Genomic DNA, 27,609 nt, shown 5'->3' with positions numbered 1-27,609 from the left:
TAACCTCATATTACCTAATAAAATTTCTAAATAAGGTCACATTCACAGGTATCAAGGGTTAGGACTTGAACATATCTCTTCAGGGGACACAAGTCAACCCATAACACTAACATAGGGGAATATTTATTAAAATGTTGGTAAGAAATAAGATTGAGTTTTTTTTTTTTTAATCTCACAAAATGGATATTCAATTTTCACCTGATATGATCAACACCACACCAGGAACTGATGAAATTGGAAACTAGTGGAAGCACAAGTCAAATTCCTTTTTCTGATAAATCTCTTCAACTACAAACTACACCTTTTTTTTTTTTTTTATGAGAAGGTTTTAGGAAGACAGTTGAGAAAGGACTTCTCATGCCTGCATAGTAACCCAAACTCTGAACTTACCCAACCTCGTGAATCAAATTAGATCCTACCTTGAGAAAGGGAGTGTTTAATGCAAGTATAAATGCAAGGAATTAATGCACTAGCATTTTGGTTTAACTAACGAAACAAGTCATTCAATCTAACAACTGATTTAACCTTTTTTTCCCCTGGGTGGTGTGGATGGTTAAGCACTCGACTGCTAACTGAAAGGTTGATAGTTCAAGTCCATCCAATGGCTCCTCAGAAGAAACACGGGGCAATCTTCTTCCGAAAGATCAGCCATTGAAAACCCTATGGAGCACGGTTCTACTCTGACACACGTGGGGTCTCCATAAGTTGGAGTAAAATTGATGACAACTGGTTTGTTTTGTGTTTTAACTTTTAACAAAAAAAACAAAAAAACTAGTATTAGTATTGACTGGTCATTTTAATTTTAGAAAAAAATAAACTGTTAGGCGTGGAGACACCACCCATATTCCTCATTCTTTTGCACTTTTGGGAACAGGTATAATCAAGTCTGAACATCGCCCTCTCCTCCAAATGCCATATTTTGTAATATTTTTCAGAATTCCTTTGAAATTCAGCAGAGGTTATCTTTTCTGGCTTTTTTCCTCCAACATTTATAGGCAATCCTTTTCTTTACTGGTAATTGTTTCAAAGAGTAGATTGGAATTAATTCTTAAATTAGTTTTCTGCGTCTTCCAAAGTGTGCTCAGAACAAAAGCTGAAGGACAACATGTAAATTAATAAGAAAATGAGTAGTTGGCACCTCTTCCTTAGTAGGCTAACTTTGAGAGCACTGGGTGTTGAGTATTGAAGTAGATAATCAACTAAGGGGTTTATCATGAAACAGGAGGAGCCAACAAAAGTGAGAATAAGCCCAGCACCATAGGGCTCACAACTGAGTGCGGTGGACTAGACAGCTGAAGAGGTAATTTCAATACAGTGTGGCACGTGCCGTCAGTAAGTTGATGATGGACAATGTTGTTTGTTGTTAGGTGCCTTTAAGTTGATTTTGACTCAGAGCAACTCCACATGACAGAGTAGAACTGACCCATAGGGTTTTCTTGGCTGTAACCTTTATGGAGGCATATTTCCAGGTCTTTCTTCTTCACAGCTGCTGGTGGGTTCAAACCTCCAGCCTTTCTGTCAGCAGCTGAGCATTTAACTGTTGCACCACCAGGGCTCCTTTGATGGACAATACTGTACCAGCAATGGTGGTCATAGTTAGGAGACTGCCTTCCCCCAGGTGGGACAAAGAAAGGGGTGCCGGCTCCTTTCTCACATTCAGGAGTCTGGGAGATGCCAACCAACCAAGAGAATACTCTGGTTGCTCCTCCTTCGGAAGCAGTGGGCTCCCTCCGTTCTACCAATCCCCATTCCCCCACCCACCAAATTTTAACTCTTCTTTGGGGGAGGGGGAACCTGTTTCTTTGTGATAATCTGATTCAAAACTCCAGATCCCCCCCCTTTTTTTTTTATTGTACTTTAGATGAGGGTTTACAGAAGAAACTAGTTTCTCATTAAACAGTTAGTACACACATTGTTTTATGACATTGGTTAACAACGCCATGACATATCAACACTCTCACTTCTCAACCTTTAGTTTGCTATTACCAGCTTTCCGGTCCCCTCCTGCTTTCTAGTCCTTGCCCCAGGGCTGGAGCACCCCTTTCGTCTCATTTTGCTTTATGGGTTTGTCCAACCTTTGGCTGGAGGGTAAACCTCAGGAGCGATTTCATTACTAAGCTGAAATGGTGTCCAGAGGTTATACTCTCAGGGTTTCTCTAGTCTCTGTCTGGCCAGCAAGTCTGGTCTTTCTTTTCGAGTTAGAATTTTATTCTACATTTTTGTCCAGCTCTGTCCAGGACCCTCTATGGTGATCCCTGTCAGAGCAGTCTGTGGTGGTAGCCAGCACCATCTAGTTGTGCAGGACTCAGTCTAGTGGAGGCTGTGGCAGTTGTGGTCCATTAGTCCTTTGGACTAATCTTTCTCTTGTGTCTTTGGTTTTCTTCATTCTACCTTGCTCCCAAAGGAGCGAGACCAGTGGAGTATCCTAGATGGCTGCTAACAGGATTTTAAGACCCCAGATGCTACTCACCAAAGTAGAATGTAGAACATTTTCTCTATTAAAAACTCTAGCTCCTTTAGTTGGAAGATATGCCTGTGCACACATTTTAGGGAGTTCACAGGACTCCTGAAGACCATCTGTGAACTCAACTCTACGGACTCCAGATTTGGAATCCTTAGCCTGGATTTCCTTAACAGCATTCATTAGTCCAGAGGTTCTCAAACTTGCCCTCATATTAAAATCACCTGGGGAGCTTAAAAAAATCCCAGTTCCCAGGCCACATCCCATTAAATCAGAATCTCTGGAGGTGGGATCCAGGCATCTCTCTTTCTATTTATTTACCACCTGTTTTTTTGTACTATGGTGGCTTGCATGTTGCCGCGATGCTGGAAGCTATGCCACTGGTATTTCAAATACCAGCAGGGTCAACCACAGTGGGCAGGTTTCAGTGGAGCTCCCAGACTAAGACCAAGAAAATCAGCCAATGAAAACCTTATGGATCACAACAGAAACGTTGTCCAATTCACTTGCTTTGGACACATTATTAGAAATCCATTGCTGGAGGAGAACATCATGTTTTGTGAAGTGGAGGGCCGGAAGTGAAATGAATTGGCACAATAACTTCAAGGCTATTGTGAGGATGAGCAGTGGCAACCTTGCCTTCTGTTTTACATATGGTTACCAGGAATGAGTCCGCTTGAAGACAGCTTTCTCTCTCTCTCTCCATATACGTGTGTACGTGTTTGTGGTGTTTGTAACTCCAGGTAAATTCTAAAGCATGGCCAAGTCTGACAACCAATGCACTGATCTCTTTTTTCGCAGTCAGTTGATAAGTGCTCTGTGGCCTCTGGGCCGCTATGAGTCGGAATCGACTGGATGGCAACGAGTTTGGTTGCTTTTTTTTTTTTTTGTATGGCCGTTGGTTGTTGTTTTCGGAGCCCTGGTGGCGCAGTGGTTAAGAGTTCGGCTGCTAACCAAGAGTTTGGCAATTCAAATCCACCGGCCACTCCTTGGAAATCCTATGGGGGAAGTCTACTTTGTCCTATAGGGTCGCTAGGAGTCGGAATCTACTCAACGGCAAATGGGCTTCGGTTTTTTATGGCTGTTGGTTGTTCTCCATCATTGCATCGGAAACAATTGGAAGGCATCTGCCGCAGACATGGCTTAGTGAAATAATTAGTATCATTTTTGGAAAAAAGTAAATTTGGGTCAGTGATGTTAATGACTTCGCCGCACTTTTCCTGGGGTTACAAGCAGCTGCAATTTCTTCAGCGAACGCCAAGGGGCACCCTCACCCTCCCCGCTCCACCAGGAACGCCTTCCTCTCTCCCACCTCACAAAGAGCCCGGCCTCCTCCCGGGTGACATCACAAAGGGCCGAGCCCCCGCCCCTTCGGCGCCACCACGTGTGTCCCCGCGCCCGGCGGCCGCCCGGCTTAGTCCCTCGCCGGCCAGTCTGGGCAGCGGAGGAGGGAGGTTGGCAGAGACTGGAGGCTTAGCTATGGGAAGTTGCTCCTTTGCTCTTTCGCGCCCATCCCTCCTCCCTGGTTCTCCGCAGCCGCTGTCGGAGGAGAGCACGCGGAGGCGCGGGCTGCAACCGCGGCTACCTCTGCCGGTCCGGGCGGCCGCGCAGCTGGGCAGGTGCTGAGCGTCTCCGGAGCCTCCTGCACCACCTCCCTCCTCTTCCCGGCTGCCGCAGTGCCCATGGGGTGTTGGAGGTAGATGGGCTCCCGGCCCGGGAGGCGGCGGTGGATGCGGCGCTGGGCAGAAGCACCCGCCGATTCCAGCTGCCGGGTGGCCGCGCGCCCCGGGCGCCCCTGCGAGCCGCCGGCTCAGTCATGGGGTCCTCTGCGAGCAGCAGCACCGCCAGCCTCGCCTCCTGCAGCCGCATCGTCGGCGGAGCCGGAGCCACGATGATCGCGGGCTCCCTTCTCCTGGTAAGCGCTCGGGGAGACCGGGGGCGGCGGCCGCGCGGGAGCCCAGAGAGCCGCTCGCTCTCCCAGCGCGGGGCGGGTCTCTGGGCCGGGTCCGCGGGAGGGAGGCGCCGGGCGGACAAGCAAGGCTGCGGGGGCTTCCTAGAGCAGGCAGCACACCCGAGGACTCCTATGGGGTCATTTGGGGGAGCCGCAGAGCCCCGTGGGGTTCGGGAATGAAGGCGAATTGTTTTCTTTGCAGTCTGGCAGCGCTGGGGGAGGCGCTAGAGGTGGCCGCCCGGTTCCTTGCGCATTTCAGGGCTTTTTCCTGTATTTGGCCCACCTAGCGGTCCGCCAGCCCACACCCGCTGGCGACGGCCCCTCCGCGCGGTGTGGGGCCCGGGCTGCGACGAGGGGCGCGGAGGGCTCACCGCGACCGCCGCTTTGTTGCAGCTGCAGTGTCATGTCCGGATGCTACTGCAGTGGGGAGCGTGGTACCGGTGCGCGCCGGGCACTGGAAACCGCCCCGTGCATCCGCGCCTCGCATTCCCCAGCAGGGCGCCAGCCGCCCCCTCCTGTGTCCTTCCTTCATCTCTCCTCCCTCTTGGCTCGGGTGGGTCCCAGTTTCTACAGGCCAAAAAACCCTTAGACCCACTCCCAGGCGCCTCCAAAGCGCCGGCTCCCAGCCAGCGCTGGCACTCGAATGGGGTGAGGGGGAAAGAGCTGCATAAAGGAAGACCAAGCAAGTCCTTCTCCAGGCTGCCCTATTCCTTGTTTACCTGCAGCTGGACAGGTGATCCTGCTGGATGGTGTAGGTTCCTTCAGCACCCAAACCTCACCCCTCTGGGGCGTGCCCGGTACCTAGTCCTCCATCACCTACCTGGTCAAAGCCTGAAATCACCCTTCACCCAAAACTTATCCTCAACTCCCCCAAATCCCTTACTCTTCTTTCCAAATGTTCCCTGGAGGTTGGGGGAAGGAGGAGGGGCGAGTTAGGTAAAATAACGTTTGTTTGAGATCAAAACCAAGAGCCACCATAAGCGTGCATGCCTATCTTTTGTCTCTGCAGCTGAGAGTGGAGATTCTAGCTAGAAACAACAAAAACAAAACAAAACAAGCAACAACAACACAAGAGCCTACCTTCATGGCAGGGCTGTGTGAAGGAAAGGCAGGCTTGCTGTCTCCTTCCCCCAAAAGGCTCAGACACTGGCTAGTCAAGATCTGCTTAGATCCCAGAGCAATGCAGTTGCTATGGCCAGAATGTTCACGGTACAGACACTCTGGTCCCCTATGTGGGTCTGTGTTTTAAAAGGAAGGGAGAGATTAAAAGTTTGTTGGTGTTAGCATTTATAATGAGACAAGCCCCAGTCTCCCTTCAGAGACTCTTCTCATTTGTAAAGTGGGTAAGGTCACTGGTAAAGTCGAGGTCTGTATCACTGAAACAAGGTTAATGGCTGGTAAGCAGTAGGGGAGTCTCTCTGGGGCAGTGAACCTGTATTAGCAGTCTTGGGGGGGAGAGAGCTCCACCCAAGTCCGTGGAATGCTGATCCTGATCACTGATCAGTGGAGTTAGATCTATCCCTGAGTTTCCCCAAGAACTTAGATCTGTCACCCTATGCCACCACATGTTTATCAGGTCCCTCTGATGGAGCCCTGGTGGCACAGTGGTTAAGAGTTTGGCTGCTAACCAAAAGGTCAGCAGTTCGGATGCACCAGGTGCTCCTTGGAAACCCTATGGGGCAGTTCTACTCTGTCCTATAGGGTCACTATGAGTCAGAATCTGAGTCAGAATCGAGTCCACAGCAATGGGTTTGTTTTTGTTTTTAACCCCTCTCATTATTTTGCTCCCCATAGAGGCCACTTTCAGATTAAACTTGAGTCAGTATGCAATATCCCCCTTATTTTACCTTTTAGCATGAGATAGTTGCTTAAAATAAGGTCTCCATAAAATCAAAGAGTAGGTTGCTTTAACCAGAAAAACCAAGAAATAGTTCAGCTCCTTTCGGAAACCATCCAATTGAGCTTACTTAAAAGTTATGCCCTGGATTTGCAGCTGAAGACCTGAGAGTTTAAAGTTGGCTGTATAAAAAATTAAGTTTATACTGGGATGTAGAATCAAATTCAAGGTGTTAACCAGTATCGGGTTCCTTATTCTCTGGCTAACTATAATAAAAAGCCTCCACTTAAATTCATGGGATAGCATGGGTTTGACCCCTTCATTATGCGGGTGACTGAGAGAGGGTGTGTGCCCCAGGGATGATCGGGAACTATGTTATAACCCCCATCCAGGGTGGGAAGGAAATGTACTTTGTTTTTTCTGTCTCTACATGCTCCAGTCTTCAGGACAGGCTTTGTTGATGTGTAAAAAGATGATTTCATAAAGTCATTCTAAGGATTCTTTATCCCATTGGGATTCTTGGTCATGTGAAAGTGACAGAAAGATACGAGGTACTGGAACCCAGGTAAACATAGCAGGGTGCTTAAGACCCTACTAGGGTGAGGAGTAGAGGAATTAGTGACCCATTCGCATATTAACAGTTAGATTAAAAAATAATAACCTTAATAAATGTCTTGCTTCTTATGGCTTTCAGCTATCCGTTTTCCTTCAACTATACCATTCTTTTGTGTATGCAATATTTATATTATTATTGTTTTCCTGACACTTTGTTTTGTTGTGACAGGCTAGCTGCGTAAAGGAGAACTTACTATACGCTTTAAAAAAGCACCTATATATATACCAAACCAAACCAAACCCAGTGCTATTGAGTGGATTCCGACTCATAGCAACCCTATAGGACAGAGTAGAACTGCCCCATAGAGTTTCCAGGGAGCGCCTGGCGGATTCGAACTGCCAACCCTTTGGTTAGCAGCTGTAGCACTTAACCACTACGCCACCAGGGTTTCCCACCTATATATATGTATATATAAAATATTATATGTATGAAGAGACAGAGCAATTATAATGTGCCAGGTACTTCGTATACAGTATTTCATTTATTCCCAACAACTCTGTGAAGTAGGTGGTGTTATCTCCATTTTACAGATGAGAAAATGGAGGCTCAAAGAACTTAAGTGATTTGCCCAGGGCCATACAGCTAGCAAATGATGGCACTAGGGCTGGGACCCAGGACTGTCTAACTTCCCAGCTCATGTCCTTCCTCACTCCTGTGTCTCACTGCCTGTTTCGCAACCTCAAATTGCTAGGTGATGAAATGTAGCAACAGAGAAGGCTCACTGGGGGAAAGTTGAGACTGGTGGCTTGGTTTGTTGCAGAACGTAACTGAGGATTACGTGAGTGTCTTTGGAAGGAAGAATTCTTGCCCTTGCAGTTCTGTGTCTGATGAGTTGAAGCATCTGCCATGACATTAGAAAGTAAAACACAGACTGAAAAACAAAATACTATGTGTTCTCAGGCCAAACGTCTGGAGACAGGATAAATGAAACCTTTAGGTTTGTGCCAGTGTTAAGGAATGCCCTAAAAGGGCTTGCCCAATGTGACACAACACAGTCAGAGATGGCCTCTTGCTCTCAGGGAGTTTGCTCTGGACAGATGTAATGTTGGCAGTCAGGCAGTCAGCAGAGAAGGGAGCCATAATTGATAAGGCAATGAGTTCTGAAGTTTTGGAAACTGCTGTTCTGTGTGTATTATGAAGCCCAGACAGAGGGCCATTTGCTGTCAGAACCTGCCTGATTGCATGCTTGCCTAGAAAGTACTATTTGTTTGTCACTGCCGTTGGGACTGGACATCTTAGCTTAGTGCCACCTTCTGACCTTTGATTATAGAATTCAATTACCTAGTATGTTGGCACCCCACTTTGGTTGACTAGGCAGGCATGGGGTGGTGTGGTGAGGGCTGAAGTCCTGGATCATGTCAGTACTTGGCAAGTTCAGGAAGAACTTACAGTTACAACTTTGAATTTTATGTCCAGGAGCTTGTTCTCTTTCTACTTACCTTAACTCCGCAATCCTAGAGTGGGAAAGCTGGAAGGGAACGTGAAACTCAGCTGATCTAACTAACATCCTACATCCTTTTTGTTGAGGGGAAAAAATGCTAGGTTGGGGAAGTGATTTATTTTTGATGTTAACAAAGCTACGTGGAGCAACCTTTCTGAGCCAGGAACTGTCTTAGGAACCCAGAGATGAATTTGAATTTGGATCTTGTCCCCAAGGTACAATTTACATGGTGTTTAAAATAGACATAGCCATTAGTACTGCTGGTTGGGGTTTCACATGCTCATATGTAATCAGTGGAAGAATGGACTATATACAGAGCCATACACAAAGAGTGATTTATGTTAAAATATTTAAAACACTTGAAGAAACTTTGGCTATTATTTTGAAAGTCAGAGAAAGCAAACAGTTTCAAATCTCAGGATAATCTACATCAGACCTGGGTAGGAAAAGTGATGTAATCAAGAAAATGGGGAGAGCTCTACTGAAATGTAGGACTCCTGAGTTACTCCAGGAGTCTCCCATCACTCCAGTCAAAATGTAGAGAATGGGATGAAGCTTTCTCATTGAACTACTTCCAAAGGCACATAATACATGTTGAATCTGCCTCAGTTCCATTCCAAAGTAAAGAAGCCTGCAGTGTAAATAAACTATACAAGCAAACCAAAAAGCAAGAAGAAAGTTCTTTATAACAGGATTTGTCCTGCCTTTAAGTTGAGAGAAAAAAACGGAGACTAAATAGGTGTAGGAGCAGTGGTGGTGCAGCAGTTAAGCACTCAGATGCTAACCAAAAGGCTGGCAATTCAAGCCGACTCAGCAGCTCTGTGGAGAAATACCTGGCAATCTGCTCCCCTAAAAATTACAGACTAGAAAACCCTTTAAGGTCAGTTCTCTTCTGTCACTTTTGAATTGAAATTGACTCCATGGCACCTAACAACAACCAGTTAGCTGAATTTGGACAAAGTCTTATCAAGCTGGTTATGGTAAGCACAGTTAGTACCGTATTTTCCAGAACAGTTTTGAGAGGGTTCCTGTCTCCAGGTGTGTCGTTATTGGACTGGGACAGGCGTGAGCTACTGAGCTGGCTCCAGCAGGCAGTCTGTGTACTTCCTGTATCTTAGATCAAAGTGAGCAGACATCACACCTTAACTTAACTTCACACTTTACACCATCTGCGAAGATGGGAGGTAGAACCTCTTTGGAGACTCCATAGGCAAATTGCAAATTGGTTTTGTATTCAGCTGGCCCTCTATAGAGCATGTAAGCCATATTTGGCTTACAAAACCAAAAAACCAAACTCAGTGCCATCGAGTCGATTCCGACTCATAGCGACCCTGTAGGACAGAGTAGAACTACCCCTTAGAGTTTCCAAGGAGCACCTGGCGGATTCGAACTGCCGACCCTTCGGTTAGCAGCTATAGCACTTAACCACTATGCCACCAGGGTTTCCAATAATTGGCTTAAGCAAACTTTGTTTAAAAAAAAAATTTTTTTTTTTTCCTTTTTGGTGACAGGAAATGGTCCGATGCATCATCAGACTGTTCAGGGGCCAGTATGAATTGAGTGACTTTTCTTTGCGTAAACTGCAATTCCGATTTGCCAGTAAGCATGAGGACCCTGCTGGCCCTCTTTCCCCAAGCAGGCCTGGCAGATTTCGGTGATGTCAGATCACAGCAACTTCCTGGAACATGAGGTCCTTCTCTTCTGTGATGAGAAGCCCAGGTTATCTCCGAGTCTTTTGGGCATGTGTCCAATAACCATCTGGAACCGAACCAGTCTGGACTATTAGATACAGATACGTCTGTTTGAGAGGATAAAAAACCAAAGCCATGGTAGAAGTCAGCTTGGTCCCCAAAGTCAGAACCCCAATTGGCATTAGCAGGAGGCTGGGCTTTGTTGCTGCTGCTGAGCAGCTGCTGAGCTTGGATTCTTTAGGGGAGAGACCATGAGTAAACACTGGCCTTGCCCCAGTGTTTGTATTTGTCAAATTAAAAAAAAAAAAAAAAAATCAACAGGAATCTTAAATTGGCTTGAATGCTGCCACCTGGCTTTCCTACTACCTGCCATTTCCGGCCTGAATCCGAGAGGAGAGGAGCTTGGCTGGAAGTTGAAAGCCTGGAGGAACCTGGCAGATGTGGGTGGGAATGTGCATACTTGGGGCTGTAGAGGGGTCGGACTCACTGATACTTACGCTGTTGTTTCAAAGCAGGAAGTGATCTCACTTCTCTTGAGGGGTGCTAAGGGCCACCAGGAATAGGTCCTTCTCCCTGGTTTTGTGGCTATCTGGATTTTTTTTTTCCCCACACACCAGCACCCTAGGTTCAGAGACAACAGATGTTTGCAGTGCTGGGAAAGTCATGCCCAGAGGGACCCCAGGCAGGAGTGGGTGGGGCTGGGCAGGGTGTGGGTGAGTGGTCAAGGCACTGAGCTGTAGCCCCGTTTTCTTTAGAATATTTAAAAAATTATATCTTAAGAAAAAATTCTATCTTAAGGCTTTATCCTAAAGTAAAAAAAAAGGAGGTGGCTTTGTAAGCTAAGTCATAACAGGGCAGACCTTTCTATAATTTTCCATTTGTTTCATTTAACCCTCTGCCACCAGAACTGCTTGGTGGCATCTTTGTCCCTTGGAGGCATTTGCAAATCTGTCTGTCTTGGAGAGGAAATATCAGCTTAATGGATATAAGAGAGAGGAAGAGTGTCTATGACTAACAATATATTGGAGCCACATGGGAGCAGCCATGGATTCAATGGGTATATAATAGTACCAAGCGAGGAGCCCTAGTGATACAGTGGTTAAGTGCTCAGCTGCTAATAGAAAGGTCAGTGGTTCAAACCCACCAGGTGCTCCATGGGAGAAAGATGTGGCAGTCTGCTTCCGTAAAGATTACAGCCTTGGAAACTCTGTCGGGCAATTCTACTCTGTCCTATAGGGTCACTATGAGTTGGAATCAACTCAATGACAATGGATTTGGTTTGGGGTTTTTTTCTTTAATAGTGTCCCGGAAAGAGCCTGGTAATGCAATGGTTAAGCACTTGGCTGGTCACCAAAAGTTGGTGGTTCGAACCCACCCAGTGACTTTATAGGAGAAAGACCTGGTGATCTACTTCCGTAAAGATTAGTCTAGAAAACCCTAGAGGCAGTTCTACTCTGTCACATGGGGTTGCTGTGAATTGAAAATTGTCTCTATGGTACATAACAACAACAACATAGTGCCAAAGGAACTCTCTGAGTGGGGTAAATCGTTCATGAGCTCACTGCTAACTGAAAGGTTGAAGATTTGAGTTCACCCAGAGGCACGCTGGAAAAAAGACCTGGTGATCCACTTCCCCAAAATCGGCCATGAAGACCGTCTGGAGCACAGTTCTATTCTGACACACGTGAGGTCCCCATGAGTTGGAGCCAACTCGTTGGCAACTGGAGATAGTACCAAGGAAGTCCCTGGTGCAGTGCAAACAGTTAACTCTCCCGGGTGCTTACTGAAAGGTTGGAGTCTGAGAAGTCTGTGTGGATGTAGCATCAGCCCCATTTTACAGATAAGCAGATGCGGCTTAGGAGAGGTTATGGTCACACAGCTGGCAAATGCTGTAGAGAAGATTCAAATATAGGTCGGTGTGGCTTTGTACACACTGCTCCTTCTGCTAAGTTGTAGGTAGGGGGACAGGTAACCTTAATTTACCAGAATTTTGCTTCCTGTTAAGGGGATGCTTTTGCTGGAGAGTTGAATGTTGTCTTTCCATCAGGTGAGCAGCTCTGTTCCATGATGGTGCTAGGAAGTTTAGCCAAAACTACTGGTTATAAAGTAAGAGCAACCTGTGCGTGTGGATTGAAAGGGGAGGGTGTGGAGGCATTGGCGTGCATTTTCCTGTGGTGTGATTCCAATGGGCAGTAGTGCCATGGTTAAGATGGAAAGATACTCCTGCATATTGAAATGTTATAAATAGGGAATGGATGTGTTGCTTTCCTGCTACTTGGATCATTTTGAAAAATATTTGCTTAGTGAGTCATGGTGTGAAATGAGTTCTGCTTAGCAATGTAGTTTCAACTCGCTTTTCCTGAGAACTTGAGGACCTTGTAGGGTTTTCTTTGCTGCCAGTGTCGTTATTTGTATAGGATATGCGCGTGGGCTCACACCATCTGTTATTATGATTCCTTTTGTTAACTTTTAATTTCAAGTCTCTTAGAAACTGGTTTAACCACATGGTATGAGTGGTTCTGCAGGGATGTGTTTGTTTGGTTTATCACACTCACTTGTAGTATTCTCTTAAACAAGTTTTTAAACATCTCCTTACTCACATGGGGTCATCATGAGTAGCAACCAACTTGATGGCAACTGGTTTATAGATTGTGGAGACTGAGTAGAGTATAAAGAGGTGAAGGATGAGAGGAAATTGTTTAATCATTGGCTCTGGAAAAGATATTAGAATTCTGGTCTCCCAGAATACCTTCAGGACAAAACCATCATCTGATTTCATTCTAGTTATGGCTAGGTCAAGCTAACTAGGATTTGAAGAGGCCGGGAGGGTTGAAAAGGCAGAGTGAGAGTCAATGGCAAATGGCCACAGGTTCCCAGAATAATTTGCTGCGTTATTATTCAGTCTTTGGTCTTCCTTTACTTCTAGAAGTCCATGATCTCTCCTCTTGGTTTTAAACCATGTGTACCTGGTCCAGGAAAAATAACAAAATGAACGAGGTTTGTGCGTGCTTCTCTCGTCACTTAGAATGCTCAGGGCCAATGTTATTACTCCATTTCAGCTTTTCAAAGACAACAGAGAGTGTGCTATTCATCTTTGTTTTTCTGGCTCAGCGCCCTGACACATAGTAGTTAAGCAATAAATGATTGTTAAATGAATTTCACAAGGGTATTGCTCTAAACTGTTATTCATTCTAGACAAGTTTAGAAAGTAGTTGGAACTTGAGCTACATCTCAATACTTTGAACTATAACTCAAGAGGATTTGAGTTACTGAGAAGGAATATTTTAGAGTTAAGCAAGTTGGTAGACTAGAAGAAACTAGTGGATGTGGAATTCTTTTTTTGGGTCTTCCCAATTCAATTCTATTCTTTGACAGTGTACACACATTTATGCATAGTTAAAACTAATGTGCCTGTACCTGCATGTGTTCTGTTTTTCTTTGTGTACCTATTTTCTGTTGTTTTTCATTCATTGGATAAATATTTGTGGAGCATCTACTAAATGTCAGATGTTGCTAGATTCTAGGAATACGATAGTGAAAGACTATTCATGGTCTCTGCCTCTTGGATTTCATGGTTTATCAGGGAAGACAAAAGGAGTGACTTAAGAAAGAGCCAACCATTCAAAGAGCAGAAGAGTCTACCAGTAGAAGGGAATAGCATATGACATGGTCTAGAGGTAGGAAAGAATCTACTGTACATATTCAAGGAATAGAAAGAAGTACATTGTGGTTGGTACTCAGTGACAGAGGAAGGGAATGGGTGGCTAATAGATTGAGGTTGAAGAGACAGGCAGGGGCTAGATCATATAAGACATTTTAAGATGTGAAAGTGTCAGGATATCACTCAGTGCAGTGAAAAGCAGGGTTATAATATGACTTGAATTAAACTCACTCTAACTTGAATTAGGTTTTTTTTTTTTAAAAAAATAGATCACTTTGGCTGCTGTATGGAGAATGAATTAAAGAGGGGGAAACATAGAAGCAAGAGTTGTTAGGTGCCATCGAGTTGGTTTTTCAGTCCTAGCGATCCCATGTGGCAGAGTAGAATTGCCTCGTAGGGTTTTCTAGACTGTAATCTTTACAGTTTTGGATCATCAGGTCTTTCTCCCCCAGAGCCACTGGGTGAGTTAGCAGCCTAGCGCTTAACTGTTGTGCTGTCAAAGCTCCTAGAAGCAAGAGGCCAGTTGGAATCTTTTGAAGTAGTTTAAGAAAGGGATGATGGTTCTGGTGTGGTGGCAGTGAAGATGGGGGTTACTCAACAGATTGGAGAGATTTTGGAGTGAGGACTGACAGCTTGCTGATGGTGAGGATATCGGGGCGGGGGGGAGGGGGAGACGAGATTGAAGGAAAGGAGTCATCAAGGCTGACTACGACCTTTCTAGCTTGAGCCATCTACGGTGGTCTGATTACTTCGATAGGGGAAGGCTGAGGGAGGAGTGGGTGAGACTGGGGAGCGTGAAGTATAGATTTTCAAAATATTTAGTACGTTTGAGGTGCTTTCATGCGTACCCTTTTTAGTGATCATATTGGCATACCATTTTTAATGGTGCTCTGATTGGCAGTGTGTTGAGCGATCTTTCTGTTGTCGGGTGCTTGTGTTGTTATTGTTCTACCACTGCAAGCAGCATTAATAAAGATGTCTCTGTTCAAACCAATTACTGTTTCCTTTTGGGTCGTTTCCATGAGGTGTATTCCCCAGAGTGGAATTGCCGGGTCAAAGGAAATGAATGAATAGTTTTATAACGCTTGTTGCCTATTGCCAGGTTGTGTTCCGAAAGAATTATAGTGCTACCAGCAACTTAGAAATGTGCTTTCTACCCCACAAGCCTACCAGCATTGGGGTTATTTATGCTGCCTTAATATAGATATGTAAGTGTCCTTGGTTATGGAAATTTGCATTTCAGTAGTTGACATTCAGCTAGGGATGTTCTAAGTTTAGCCACACAATGATTAACTTTGTAATTCCTCATGTAGTCCACTCAGTAGTCTTAACTGTTGGGTGGAATTTGTGTTAATCTCATTTGCATTAATTCTTTATAGATTTTTGGTTACAGGATTTTATTAGCTGTATATGGCATGCATTTTCACATTTTATGTTATATTTAATAGTACAAAAATTTAGTTTTACATATTTAAACTTGCTTTCTTGTGTCTGAGACTTGTTGTTGTTCATTTTGTTTTAATAGTCAGAACTGGATCTCTATCTTTACAGATGGAATAAATATTCTGATTTCTTTGAATTTTTGACCGTTTAAGTGTTGAGATTGTTGATTTTTCTGAACTTGAGTATCATGTTTGTGGTAAAGACTACATCAATGTGTATTGGGTTCATATACATTACTTGAGTAAAGGATTATATGGTCAAATAAGTGCAGGGTTCCACAAAGTTGCCATTTTCTGCAGCGCTTCTGCAGGGCTTTCTGGAGCTATCACTGTTGTTAGATGCTGTCTAGGTTGGGTTCTCTAGAGAAACAAAACCAGTAAAGTGTATAAATATATAGAGAGAGACATTTACATCAAGGATACGGCTCATCCGGTTGTAGAGAGTGGAGCGTCCCACTCTGTGGGTCAGCTGCTAACTGAAAGGTTAGTGGTTTGAACCTGCTAGCCGGTATGAGGGAGAGAAGACCTGGCAATCTGCTTCTGTAAAGGTTACAGCCTACGAAACCCTATGGGGCCGTTCTACCTTGTCCTATAGGGTTGCTATGAGTCAGAATCGACTCGATAGCATCTGTCTTAGGCTGGGTTCTCTAGAGAAGCTAAATCAGTAAAGCATATAAGTATATACGTAGGGAGAGATTTGTATCAAGGAAATGGCTCACACGGTTGTAGCGGCTGGAATGTTCCAAGTCCATGGGTCAGGATAGAGGCTTCCCTTGATTCACGTAGCCATACGGGCTGGCAAACCCAGGATCTGCAGGTCAGAGAGCAGGGCTCTTGCTCACAGGCTGCGAAGATTGATGAATGCCAAGATTGGCAGACAGGACCGGAGGTAAGCTGCTAGCTTAGGCTCCAAGAACTGGAGGTCAGACACACAGGAGCCAGCTGCAGGATCCAGAGTGAGCAAAAGCCCATGAAGCTTGTCAGAATGTCCAGTTATATTTGATGCAGGCCACATGCCCAAGGAAACTCCCTTTCAACTGATTGGCTACTCACAGCAGATCCCATCACGGGGGTGATTACGTTATATCAAATCTCAACATGGAAGTGATCACAATGTCATACAACTGCCAAGCCACTGAAAATCATGGCCTGGCCAAGTTGACATACAATCTTAACCATCACAGATGCCGTCAAGTTGATTTCAACTCATAGTGACCCCATGTGACAGTAGAACTGCCCCATAGGGTTTCCGAGGTAGTGGGAGAAGAGACCTGGCAATCTGTTCCCATAAAGATTAAAGCCTAGGAAACCCTATGGGGCAGTTCTGCTCTGCCCTGTTAGGGTCACTATGAGTTGGAATCAACTTGATGGCACAAAACAACAGCAACAGTCTTTACAGAAGCAGATCGATAGGTCTTTTTCCTGCAGAGCTGCTGGGTGGGTTTAGACCACCAACCTTTTTGTTAGCAACAGAACGCTTAACCTGTACCATCATACTCCTCATTTTAATTGTGCCTCTTCAAGAGAGGGCCATAATCAGGAGCATTTTCTAAACTTTTTAGACCAAGGGGTCCATAATTTATCTGTAAAGAGCCAGATAGTAAATATTTTCAGCTTTGTGGGTCATATAGTCCCTGTTGCAACTACTCAATGCTGCCTATATGGTGTGAAAGCAGCCCTAGGTAATACCTAGAGGAACGGGTGTGGCTATGTTCCAATAAAACTTTATTTGTGGATGATGAAATTTGAATTTCATATACCCCTCATGTGTCACAAAATACTATTATTTTTTCCCCCCAAACATTCCTAGCTCATAGGCCATGCAAAAACAGGCAGAGGCTGGAGTTTGCCCATCCTTGTTTTAGACCATAGAATTATAAAGATCTTGTAGGACTGGATCAAGGAAACATGCTCTGGAAAATGCTCATTTAAATTCTGTGCCAGTTGTCTAAAGTGTACTTATTAATAGTAAATTCTTTCTCTTCTCTTGTTTTTTCATTTGTTGTGTAAACCAAAAACCAAACCAAATCCAGTGCCATCGATTCAATTCTGACTCATAGCGACCCTATAGGACAGAGTAGAACTGCCCCCCATAGAGTTTCCAATGAGCGCCTGGCGGATTCAAACTGCCGACCCTTTGGTTAGCAGCCGTAGCACTTAACCACTACACCACCAGGGTTTCCATTTGCTCTATACTAAGTTTATATTTTAAACCTTTTTTTGAAAATGCCAACTGGCCTTTTTTTTTCTTCCAAGTCAATGCCATGTAGCTGTGTGTATATATATATACATTTTTTTATAGTATGCTGTAAGTCCAGTTGGATATGTTTTAGGATTAAAATCTGGTGTCTTTGACATACTCCTAAGGAATTGAATATTTCTCAGGGATTGGATTTTTTGCATTGCAATTAGGAAACTTTATAAGATTATCTAATCCCAAAGGAATGAAGCTAAAATACTGGAATGATAAGTGGAGGGAGTGATAATTAAAATAATATTTACAGAACACTTACTATGTGTCAGGAGTCCTGGTGATGCAGTGGTTAAAAGCTTGGCTGCTAACCAAAAGGTGGGCAGTTTGAGTCTACCAGCTAGCTGTTCCTTGGAAACTCTATGGGGCGGTTCTACTTTGTCCTGTAGGGTCGCTGTGTGTTGGAATCGACTCGACGGCAACAAGTTTGGTTATGGGTTTACTATGTGTCAGCCATGTTCTATCTGCTTCACCTGTGTTACCAATTAATTCTCAAAACAATCTTATGACAGTAGGTATTATGATAATCTCCATTATACCAATGGGGAAACTGAGGCACAGGAGTTGTGCCACTTTCCTGATAGAGCTGGGCTGGCCTGGCACATTTCAGGCCAAAATAGGTTGTGCTTATATTTCATGCTGGCATTGCTGCATTGGCTGGTGTCCTTGGTTTTGCCTTGGTTTATATGCTCTTCTGCAAATCTTTAGTGATGGACACAGAGGAGTATTTCCTTATACCTATCCCAGTTGTGGAAATCCTGGTGGCATAGTGGTTAAGTGCTATGGCTGCTAACCAAGGGGTCGGTAGTTTGAATCTGCCAGGCGCTCCTTGGAAACTCTGTGGGGCAGTTCTACTCTGTCCTATAGGGTATAGGGTCGCTATGAGTTGGAATCGAATCTACAGTAGTAGGTTTGTTTTTTTTCGTTTTATCCCAATTGTAACCCTGTGGGGCAGTTCTACTCTGTCCTATAGGGTTGCTATGAGTCAGAATCAACTTGATGGCAATTTTTTAAAAATCCCAATCGTGTTGTATATAATGCCAATTCATTTACTACTTGGTGGCTAAATAAATGGGCAGCTTGCCCGTGGCTCCTCTATGTAGATGGAGGTCTTAGCCTAAAGAAATAGCCGCTGCGATGAGGTTCTGTGGTCCAAGGACTTAATGTGGAGTGCATACCGTCTTGTGCATTGCAGGTACCAGGGAAGACAGCATCTGGGTTAAGTCTTGCCTGTTTTTTTCCTTTTCCCAGTGTTCCCTGAGGTTGCCTTCCTCCAGTCCTGTAGTCAGCACATCTAGCCTTGGCAATCTCTATATTTGCCAGCTTGAAAAACAGCCCCTGCTTTTGCCCTGGTTACAGAGGTGTGTTTTTTTTGTTCGTTTGTTTTTTTCTTTAAATCAGAGAGAATAGTAGGAAATGCAAGAGTTGACTGAATTTTGATAACATAATTGCAGTTTTGTCTGTGATCTGTGGAAGGCTTATCCTGAAGCTTTTCTCTTGATAAATTCCCCCCCCACCGCCGCTTCAGATCTAGAGAATTCCAAGCAGCCAATGTCTTGTTACTACAAATGTGACATGATGCTCAAAATAAAATGGTCGGAAATTCTGGGGGTGTCCAGCTCTGCCAGGCTTTTGTCTTTTGATCATGTCTTAGAATGTTTCATAATCACCATCTCAGGAATAACTTGATTGCCTTTTCTTTGTTGCCATCGCCACAATAACTGAGTTTCCTCTCAAAAGATTAGCTTTATGCAGCATTTAGAAAAAAAAAAATTGCCACAGCAAACTCACAGGCAGTCTCCCTGCTTGTCCATTTTGAATAGACAAGAGTTTATCACTGCCTTAAGTTGGGTCATTTTGTATTAAAAAAATTTCTAGACTATGATGAGGAACAAGAATGACACAAATATGTTGTAATTGTAAATTACGAGAATTACTTTTATTGTTGGGGTTGTGGAATAGGAATTATTAAGAATAGACATCAACGTTCTGGTGTGTATTAGCACCTCTGGGTGCTTCTTCAGTTGGGTTAATCTCTGGACCCAAAACTAGAAGTGACAGGACAGGTATAACATGGATCACTAGGGTGAGTGCTGAGACCCTGGATGACTTTATAGCTGGTATCTTCCCTCCTTTGAAATTTGCTTTGTCCTGAGTTTTACCTCTTAATCACTCAGTAAGTACTTATGGTACTTCTACATTCTGTACAAGCTGGGACAGTACTGTGCGCTGATATGGTGATACCATCCTGGATAAATGAAATTTACCAAATAACTGAAGTTAAACTAGAAGGACCGTAGATAACTTCTGGAGAATAATCTCTTCATACTGTGTAGAGTTCTAAGCACCAAGTTAGTGTAATCTTTGAAAAAAGGAAAAAGAGTTTTTTTTTTTTTTTTAACTCTTTAGTACATGAGCTTGTCATTTAGAGTACCATGCTGAGCATAATTCTCATGAGCCAGTTGTGGTACTGAAAGCAGAGTGATGCCTTCAGGGTCTTTGAAGGTGAAATGAACTATTTGTCCCTGCATTGACAGGTCCCAGAGTGCTTTACTTCTTCACTTATTGTGGCTATGTTGTGGAGGCTCTCTTTTTTCACACTCACTTTCATTACCCTTGCTTGTCTTCAGCAATCTCCCCACCATCACACTTTAATTTGCTGCTTCTAATTACTTATGGTCTACAAATCTTTTCATTCATTTAATCAAGAAACGCTTGCCAGGTATATCATGAATCAGGTGCTGTCCTTGAGGGCTTGCATAGTACCAGTATGTGAAATAGACCTCATCCTTGTCCTCTTGGAGTTTGTAGGACAGAGGGGAAGACACATTAAACAGATAAATGTAAGATTTTGATCAAATAAATGTAAAACCAAACTCAGAAACCAAACTCATTGCCATCGAGTCAATTCCAACTCACAGTGATCCTGTAGGACAGAGTAGAACTGCCCCATAGGGTTTCCAAGGAGCAGCTGATAGATTCCAACTATCGACCTTTTGGTTAGCACCCAAGCTCTTAACCACTGTGCTACCAGGGCTCCAAATGTAAAACCAAAAAACAAAACAAAACCCATTGCCGTCAAGTCCATCCTGACTCATGGCGACCCTATAGGACAGAATAGAACTGCCTCATAGGGTTTCCAAGGAGCGCCTGGTGAATTCAAGCTCCCGACCTTTTGGTTAGCAGCCGTAGCACTTAACCACTATACCACCAGGGTTTTCAGAAAACAGGTAAGTGTAAAATTATGGTGGTCATATCAGGAGAGATTGTGAAACCTGTTTTAAGTGGGAAGGGCAGGGATGGCTTTCCAGATGAAGCTCCTTTCACTGTTAAAGATTTTGGGTTTCATCCTAAGTCATGTGGGAAGCCATTGAGAGGATGAAAGGATCAAATTTGGTGTGTGAATTGAGGTGGGTGCTGAGAAAAGCCAAGAACTCAGTTCTTGCTAGTCTGTCAGAGGGTCTGAGGGTTCCTGTGTGTGAGCTCCTGGTGCCGGCATCTTTTGACATTTCTTTTGACTGCTGAGAGCAGAGGTTGGAGGACTTTTTCTATAAAGGGCCTGATAGTAAATACTTTGTTTGCAAGCCAACTATCCATCTCTGCCTTTGTAGCCTGAAAGCAACCTATTGTTGTTGTGTACCGACAAGTCCATTCTGACTCACAGCGATCCTATAAGACGGAGTAGAACTGCCCCATAAGATTTCCCAGGCTGTAATCTTTATAAGGCAGATCGCCAGGTCTTTTCTTCTGTGGAGCTGCTAGTGGGTTTGAAGCTCTGACTTTTCACTTAGCAGCCGAGCACTTACCCACTGTGCCACTGTGGCTCCGGAAGCAACCTAACCAAACCTAAATGAATGGCTGTGTTCCAGTGACATTTATTTATAGCATGTGGATCTAGTTTTCTGCCCCTGGCTCAGAAGATACTTTGCTTGTTATTTCCACAATCTCCATTATTGAGGTGGTTGAGCAAGGGAGGAAATGTAATCTGTGTGGCTGTCTGTCCCTGGCCTTGAGCTGCTTATAATCATTAGGGGAAGATAAATACATACACTTATGAGGCCATTAGCAAACATTACAAAACAATATGTAATTAAGTACCAAAATGATTAACAGAAACAGGAAATGTGGTGAAGAGGTCAGCTCATCTGCTTGGAATCTGGGTGTCTAGGAATAGTTTATTAAAAAGGCTTCACTGGGAAGGTGGAACCTGAGGTCAACAGTCACAGAATCCCAGGTTAGAGTTGACTACAACTTAGTCTAGCCTACTAATTTAACAGGTGAGTAGAATGAGGTGCAAAAAGATCAACCGCCTGACCATAAGGCAAAGGCCGGGTGGTACAAACGGTTGAAGTGTTCAGCTGCTGACTGAAAGGTTGGAGGTTTAAGTCCACCCAGAGGCAACTTGGAAAAAAGGTCTGGTGATCTATTTATGAAAATTCAGTCATTGAAAACCCGGTGGAGCACATTTCTACTCCGACAGATGTAGGATCGCCCTGACTCATAATCAACTCAATGGCAACTGGTTTTTAGACAAGAATATGAGTCTTCTGTTCTTTAAATCTATGCCCAAATATTCTTTCTACTCCAGATCTGGTCCTCCTGTGTGTGCTGAAAATACATAGTGGTAGATGCATATTAATAGGGAGGAGGGGACAACAGGTTGAGAGCTTCCAAATCATGGACTGTATTGAGACTTCTTTTGTCCTTGAAGAAAAGCACATCTCAAAAGACTGAGAGCAGCATGGCTGTATCTGTCATTTGGAATGGGAAGGAAAGAAAAAAGAAACTGGAAGGTGAAAGGGGGAGAAGGGGAATATAGAATATAGAAAAATGTGTGCACACAATGATATATGGTCAAGGAAACCACCTACATGTTTTCATTAGGGAGAATCTAAATTAAGGCATAATCCATACTGTAGAAGAGAACTTGACTGTTATAAAGAATGAGGTAGCCTATATGTTCTGACATGGAAAAATTTCAGTGCCACAGTCTTAGACACTGAACAAAAGTAAATCCTAGAACAGAATGGATGGCCTGTCAGTATTAGATGTGTAAAACAAATCAAAACTAAAAGCAACTGAAACAGCCAACTTAAAATATATATGGGTGTGTGTGTGTGTGTGTGTGTGTGTGCATGTGTGTGTTTTCAAATGCTCAGAAATGGGTCTGGAAAGATGTGTACCAAATTTGAGCAGGGACTTAAACGTTTTACTCGGTATTTCCTGATTGTTAGGATTATTACAACAGTGTTTGTTTTTTGTTACAAAAATAAATAAATCTAATAAATTGAATAAATAGATTTAAAAAGAACATTAAAACACTAAAAAGTACCCAATTGGGTAAGAAGTGTTTCTCGTAGAATCAGAGCATATGAGAGCCAGAGGTGTCTTTGCTTAGGCTACCTGTTGCTGTCTAATTGATTCTGACTCATAGTGACCCTATAGGATAGAGTAGAACTGCCCCATAGAGTTACCAAGGCTGTAAATCTTTGTGGAAGCAAACTGCCATGCCTTTCTCCCTCCAAGCAGCTGGTGGATTCGAACCACCAACCTTTTGGTTAGCAGCCCAGTGCTAACCACTGCGCCACCAGGGCTCCTTTGGCTTAGGTTAACCAACTAACCAACCCGTTGCCATCGAGTCAATTCCTACTCATAGCGACCTTATAGGTCAGAGTAGAACTGCCCCATAGAGTTTCCAAGGAGCTGCCTGGTGGATTTGAACTGCCGACCTTTTGGTTGGCAGCTGTAGCACTTAACCACTACACCACCAGGGCTTAGTTTAAACCAAAACCAAACCCACTGCCATCAAGTCAATTCCGACTTATAGCAGCGCTATAGGACAGAGTAGAACAGCCTGATAGAGTTTCCAAGGCGTGCCTGGTGGATTCGAACTGCTGACTTCTTGGTTAGCAGCCGTAACACTTAACCACTACGCCACCAGGGTTTCCGGGCTTAGGTTAGGGGGCCTAAAACTTGGTTGGGCATCAGAATCACTTGGAGCGATTAAAAACAAAACCAACTAAAGCTAAAACAGCAAATCCTGGCCCCACTGCAGACTCAACAGTGATCTCAGGTGAATGGTTTGGACGTGTGAATTTTTTAAAAAGATTCCCTGGTAATCGTGACGCTGCCTTTGAAGCCTGAAGCTTTGGTGACCCTCTAATCTAGTTTACCAACCTCTGAACAATTGAGAGAGCTCAGGGTCTGAGCCTCAGGTGTATGGGCTGACGCCTCTTGCAATGTTCATTGTCTATTTCCTGTTTGGGTATTAGCTGCAGCCATCATCTAAACTTGTTTTTGTGTTACACAGGGAACGGTCTAAACTTAGTTAACCTCCTCCCCACTGCCCATTGATTCCCCCCCACAGTCAGCTTTGAGAATGGTGGTGGTTAGTGGGAAAAGCCCTAGTTCTACATTATGATTCTTCAGTTGATTAAAAGGAACTTTTCTTAGGTTCTGTCTGTGTCTTTGTAAAGAGAAAGAGAAGTTGCCACCTCCTCCTCACCTCAGCAGGGTTTCTGTAAGGAAAATGAACCCTCAGAGCAGCCGTTCCTCCAGCTCTGGAGCTCAGACAGGTTTATCTGTTTAGTCCTTACCTTTAGAGTTGGAAGACATTTTAGAGGTCCCCTAGCTCAGTGATTTTCAGACTTGTTTTAGCGGTAAAACCTTCTTCAGATGAAGTCCTAAATTGGATGCTCCATTAGCAAATTAGTATAGCAAGCCACTGTGTTTCAGGCGGCCTTGGGAGGGTTGGAGCCCTGTGTCCCGCCCCTGCCCTGCCCTCAGTTGTATCCTCCAGCCCAGTGGGCAGCCCTGGGAGCTGTGTTCTGCCCAGCACTCTCTTGAGTCCAATTTGAAAGTCATTGATTTCCTCTTCTTCCCCCTTCCATAGATAATCAATCACCAAATCCAGGTGATCCAACCCACCAAATCTATCGCCTTCTCTCCATTTTCATGACCAAGAGCCTAGCCCAAGTTGCTGTTAGCTTCTACCTTGGCTTTAACCTTCAGAGTGGGCTTTCTCACCTACTTCCCTCTACCCCCTTTGCCTTCCACTCTGCAGCCAGAAAACTTTTTAAACTCACAAATCTGATTATATACCTCTTCTCCCCTTCCTTCCCCCTATATAAATATATAATGGCATCTCATTGCATTTAGGATTAAGATAAAGATTCTGGAGCCTCCCCCAAATTTAAGTATGGACACTCTGCCACATCTTAAGGGAGAACCACCAAAGCTTCTTAGTTTCCAAGCTGAGCTTCCTTCTGCTTCCGGTTTTTATGCTGGGGTTTCTCTGCCTAATCCCTTCTGACTTCCCCTGCCCTGATTTAATTTCTGCTTCTTCATCCTTCAAAGCTATTCCAAAATGTTTCTCTGACATCCCTGAATGAAAAGTCTGCTAACCCCCTCTTGGGGACTCTGTATTCCTCCTCCTCAGGAATCCCCATTCTGATGAAGTTATTTCTGGTGTAATTAGTTGTTTTCATCAGTTCCCCCTTAGAATGCAAACTCTATGAGGGCTAGAATAGAGTTTTCAAGGTTCTGTTCTCAGCCCGTGGCACAGAGCCTTGCACACACATAGTAAGTCATCAATAAATCCTTGCCCGATGAATTCATAGTGTATAGGTTTTGCACAAATCTCATTTCTAGTGTTTACCCTCCCCTTGGCTATCCCTGAAGACTGAGGAGACATCATTGTTAATGAGCTCTGTTTGTAGGAGCTCAAACTGCCTCCTGGAGGCTAAGATAATTTAAAGGTCCAGTTTTAGCACTGCATTGTCTAAAGCGGGTTACTCAGCCCCATGCAGTGTAAATAGTCCTGAGACTTGCTTTAATTAGAAACTTGATCGGTTATTCTAAATGAACAAAGAACTGAAAAATCCACTTGAAGGATGTAGAAGAATGTGGGTGGAGTGGGGCTTGGAGGTAGGCTTTATGTACTGCTGTGGGACCTCTAAGAAGCTGTGGTGGCACAATGGTTAAGCACTGAGTTGCTAACCAAAAGGTGGTTTGCACCTACCCAGCTGCTCCACAGAGAAACGCTCCTGCAGCGGTAACAGCCTAGGAAACCCTATGGGGGAAGCAGCGGGGGAGCTTGTCCCTGTTTCCCCTCCCCCTTCCCTTCTCTGGTGGACTCCTGGGCCCACCACATCTCAGAAACAGGAAGAGGGGAACCCCTCGGAGGAGACTGGCTAGGAGAAACAGAACACACAGGAAAAGGAAGGTATTCTCCCTGAGAGAGCTAAGGAGGCAAAGCTAAAGGCCAAATGTCCATGCCTAGGACAAAAGCCTGGAGGGCTCAACTTCCTTCTGAAGAGACTCCAGAAATGACAAAAGTACTTTGACTCGGAAGACTACAACATGGCCAAAACCAAGATGAATAAGCAGCTGCCAAGTGCAGGACCAGACAAGAACCTGGTGACTTCCCACTCCACAGAATTTGCCCCAGAGAAAGACTTCACTGATCACCAGCAAGCTTGTGGGTGGCCAAGTTGAATGATGCCGCCTGGGACTCCTGCCAGATCCCGAGATGCTGCCCCCCTGGGCTCCGTGCTGGCTCCTGCTCGTCCCCGCTTTTGCAGTCAGGGAACAGGAGGTGGCTTGGGCTCAAGCTAGAGAGGCAGAAGCCCCTGCTCGTCCATGTCCCAGTGGAGCTTTTTGGGCTGAGCACTAAGACCTTAAACCTATTTTGTTTTACCTTTTTTCCAAATAGCTGCTGGGAGAAATTTCAATGAAATACTGGGGGTGGAGTTGAAAAGGTGGATGGGGTGAGTGACTTGAGGGAATATGAATTAGGGCTTGGAGAATTAAAAAAAAAAAAAATTCCTGACTATCTTCCTTCTTAACCTTGTGGCTGGTGTGGGGTGAGTGTTGGGAAAATGTAGAGTGGACTAAAGATGAGGGGTTCAGTTCAGCTCTGTAGAAAAATGCCTTGTTTGCTTGGATGTGGCTGGGGACTTGGTGTCATAAAAAAGAAACTGTCCATGTATATGGGACGAATGCAAACAGCTCCTCTGGTTCTGCAGAGCAAGCTGAGAATCAGTGTTAATTGTTCATAAAAACGTGCTGTCCTCTTGAACTAGATTTGCCGGGGGAGGGGGAAGGGGAGGAGAGCAGTGAGTGTGGGGAAAAGGGGCTATGCGTGCGGGGAGCCCCATAGAGCCCAGGGGATTTTTTCAGTATTTGAAATTAAAAAAAAGAAGACCCACACAAAAAAAAGCCAACCCAGAAAATAAATAAATAAACTCTATGAGGCAGTTTTACCCTGTCACATGGGGTTACTATGAGTCAGAAATCAACTCGATGGCACCCAATAACAACAAGGGGACCTCTGATAGTACAGTAATCAGGGAACTGATGCAGAACCTGCCATCCCAGCTGTCTTTGGCGGTGGCCGCAGTGATGAGTCTTTAGAACTGCATGTCCTGGGGAACTATATGAAGCTATAGGAGGCCTAGCCAGGCCCCCCACTCCGAGACACACACAGTGTTCTTTGCGACCCCCCTATTCTCCTTCCGCTGAGTTACCCTCCTGGGTGTGTGTCTCCCACCCAGATAAGGAGACGGACTGAGAACACATGATGGTGCTGGTCCCCAACTCCTGCACCATCCTGTTTTCGTCTCAGTTTAAGGAAAAGATGAGTATATCCTTATAAACTAAAAATTTGTTATAAATTTTATCACTTAACCAATCTCTGCTTTCGTTTAATTTGCATCAGTGTAGTAACCTGTCGTTTGTGTTATTTATACATCTTTTCAAACTTCTAGAACATTGCAGCTATCTAAAATTGCTTTTGCACTTAGAAACCAGATAACAAAGAACTCACAGGAGCACGGAGGAAGGGCACTTTTGCAACCTCATGGGCTGGGTCTTTAGTGTCAGGGAGATTGGGTCTAATCTTGTCCTTGTTGGACTTGACAAATGGAACTTGGGCTCCACAGGATGGTGGTGGGCTTTTTTTGTTCATCTGCCTAATGCTCCTGCTACGCTCACAGTGGTGGGGGCGAATGTTGCAGATGGAAGGAACAAGAAAAGGTAAAGCCGGAACTGGAAAGGGAAGACATTACAGAGCTTTGACAGGAGGTTCTTTTTCTGCAGCATCCAAAATGAAGTTAAGCTTCTTAACATGAAAATCACCATCCTGTTTTTGTCTCAGTTTAAGGAAAAGATGAATATATCCTTATAAGCTGAAAATTTGTTATAAATTTGATCACTTAACCAGAGGCAGCTCTGGGGTAGGGTGAGGAGCTTAAAGGAA

At 44.4% G+C, this 27,609-nt stretch overlaps 1 protein-coding gene and 1 pseudogene across 1 annotated transcript in view; both read left to right on the top strand.

Moving 5' to 3' along the window:
* Positions 1 to 3,843: 3,843 nt before the first annotated feature.
* Positions 3,844 to 27,609, top strand: part of TNFRSF21 (TNF receptor superfamily member 21) — an 83,814-nt gene continuing 60,048 nt past the window's right edge. The window contains exon 1 of the mRNA XM_049893797.1: positions 3,844 to 4,376. Within this exon, the coding sequence (XP_049749754.1) occupies positions 4,278 to 4,376 (99 nt within the window). The 5' untranslated portion in view covers positions 3,844 to 4,277. The remainder of the gene's footprint in view (positions 4,377 to 27,609) is intronic.
* Positions 22,623 to 26,467, top strand: LOC126081768 (alpha-endosulfine-like; annotated as a pseudogene).

This window comes from Elephas maximus, chromosome 1, assembly GCF_024166365.1.
Source record: "Elephas maximus indicus isolate mEleMax1 chromosome 1, mEleMax1 primary haplotype, whole genome shotgun sequence".
In the NCBI taxonomy this organism is placed as follows: domain Eukaryota; kingdom Metazoa; phylum Chordata; class Mammalia; order Proboscidea; family Elephantidae; genus Elephas; species Elephas maximus.
This window is presented reverse-complemented; position numbering and strand designations above follow the sequence as displayed.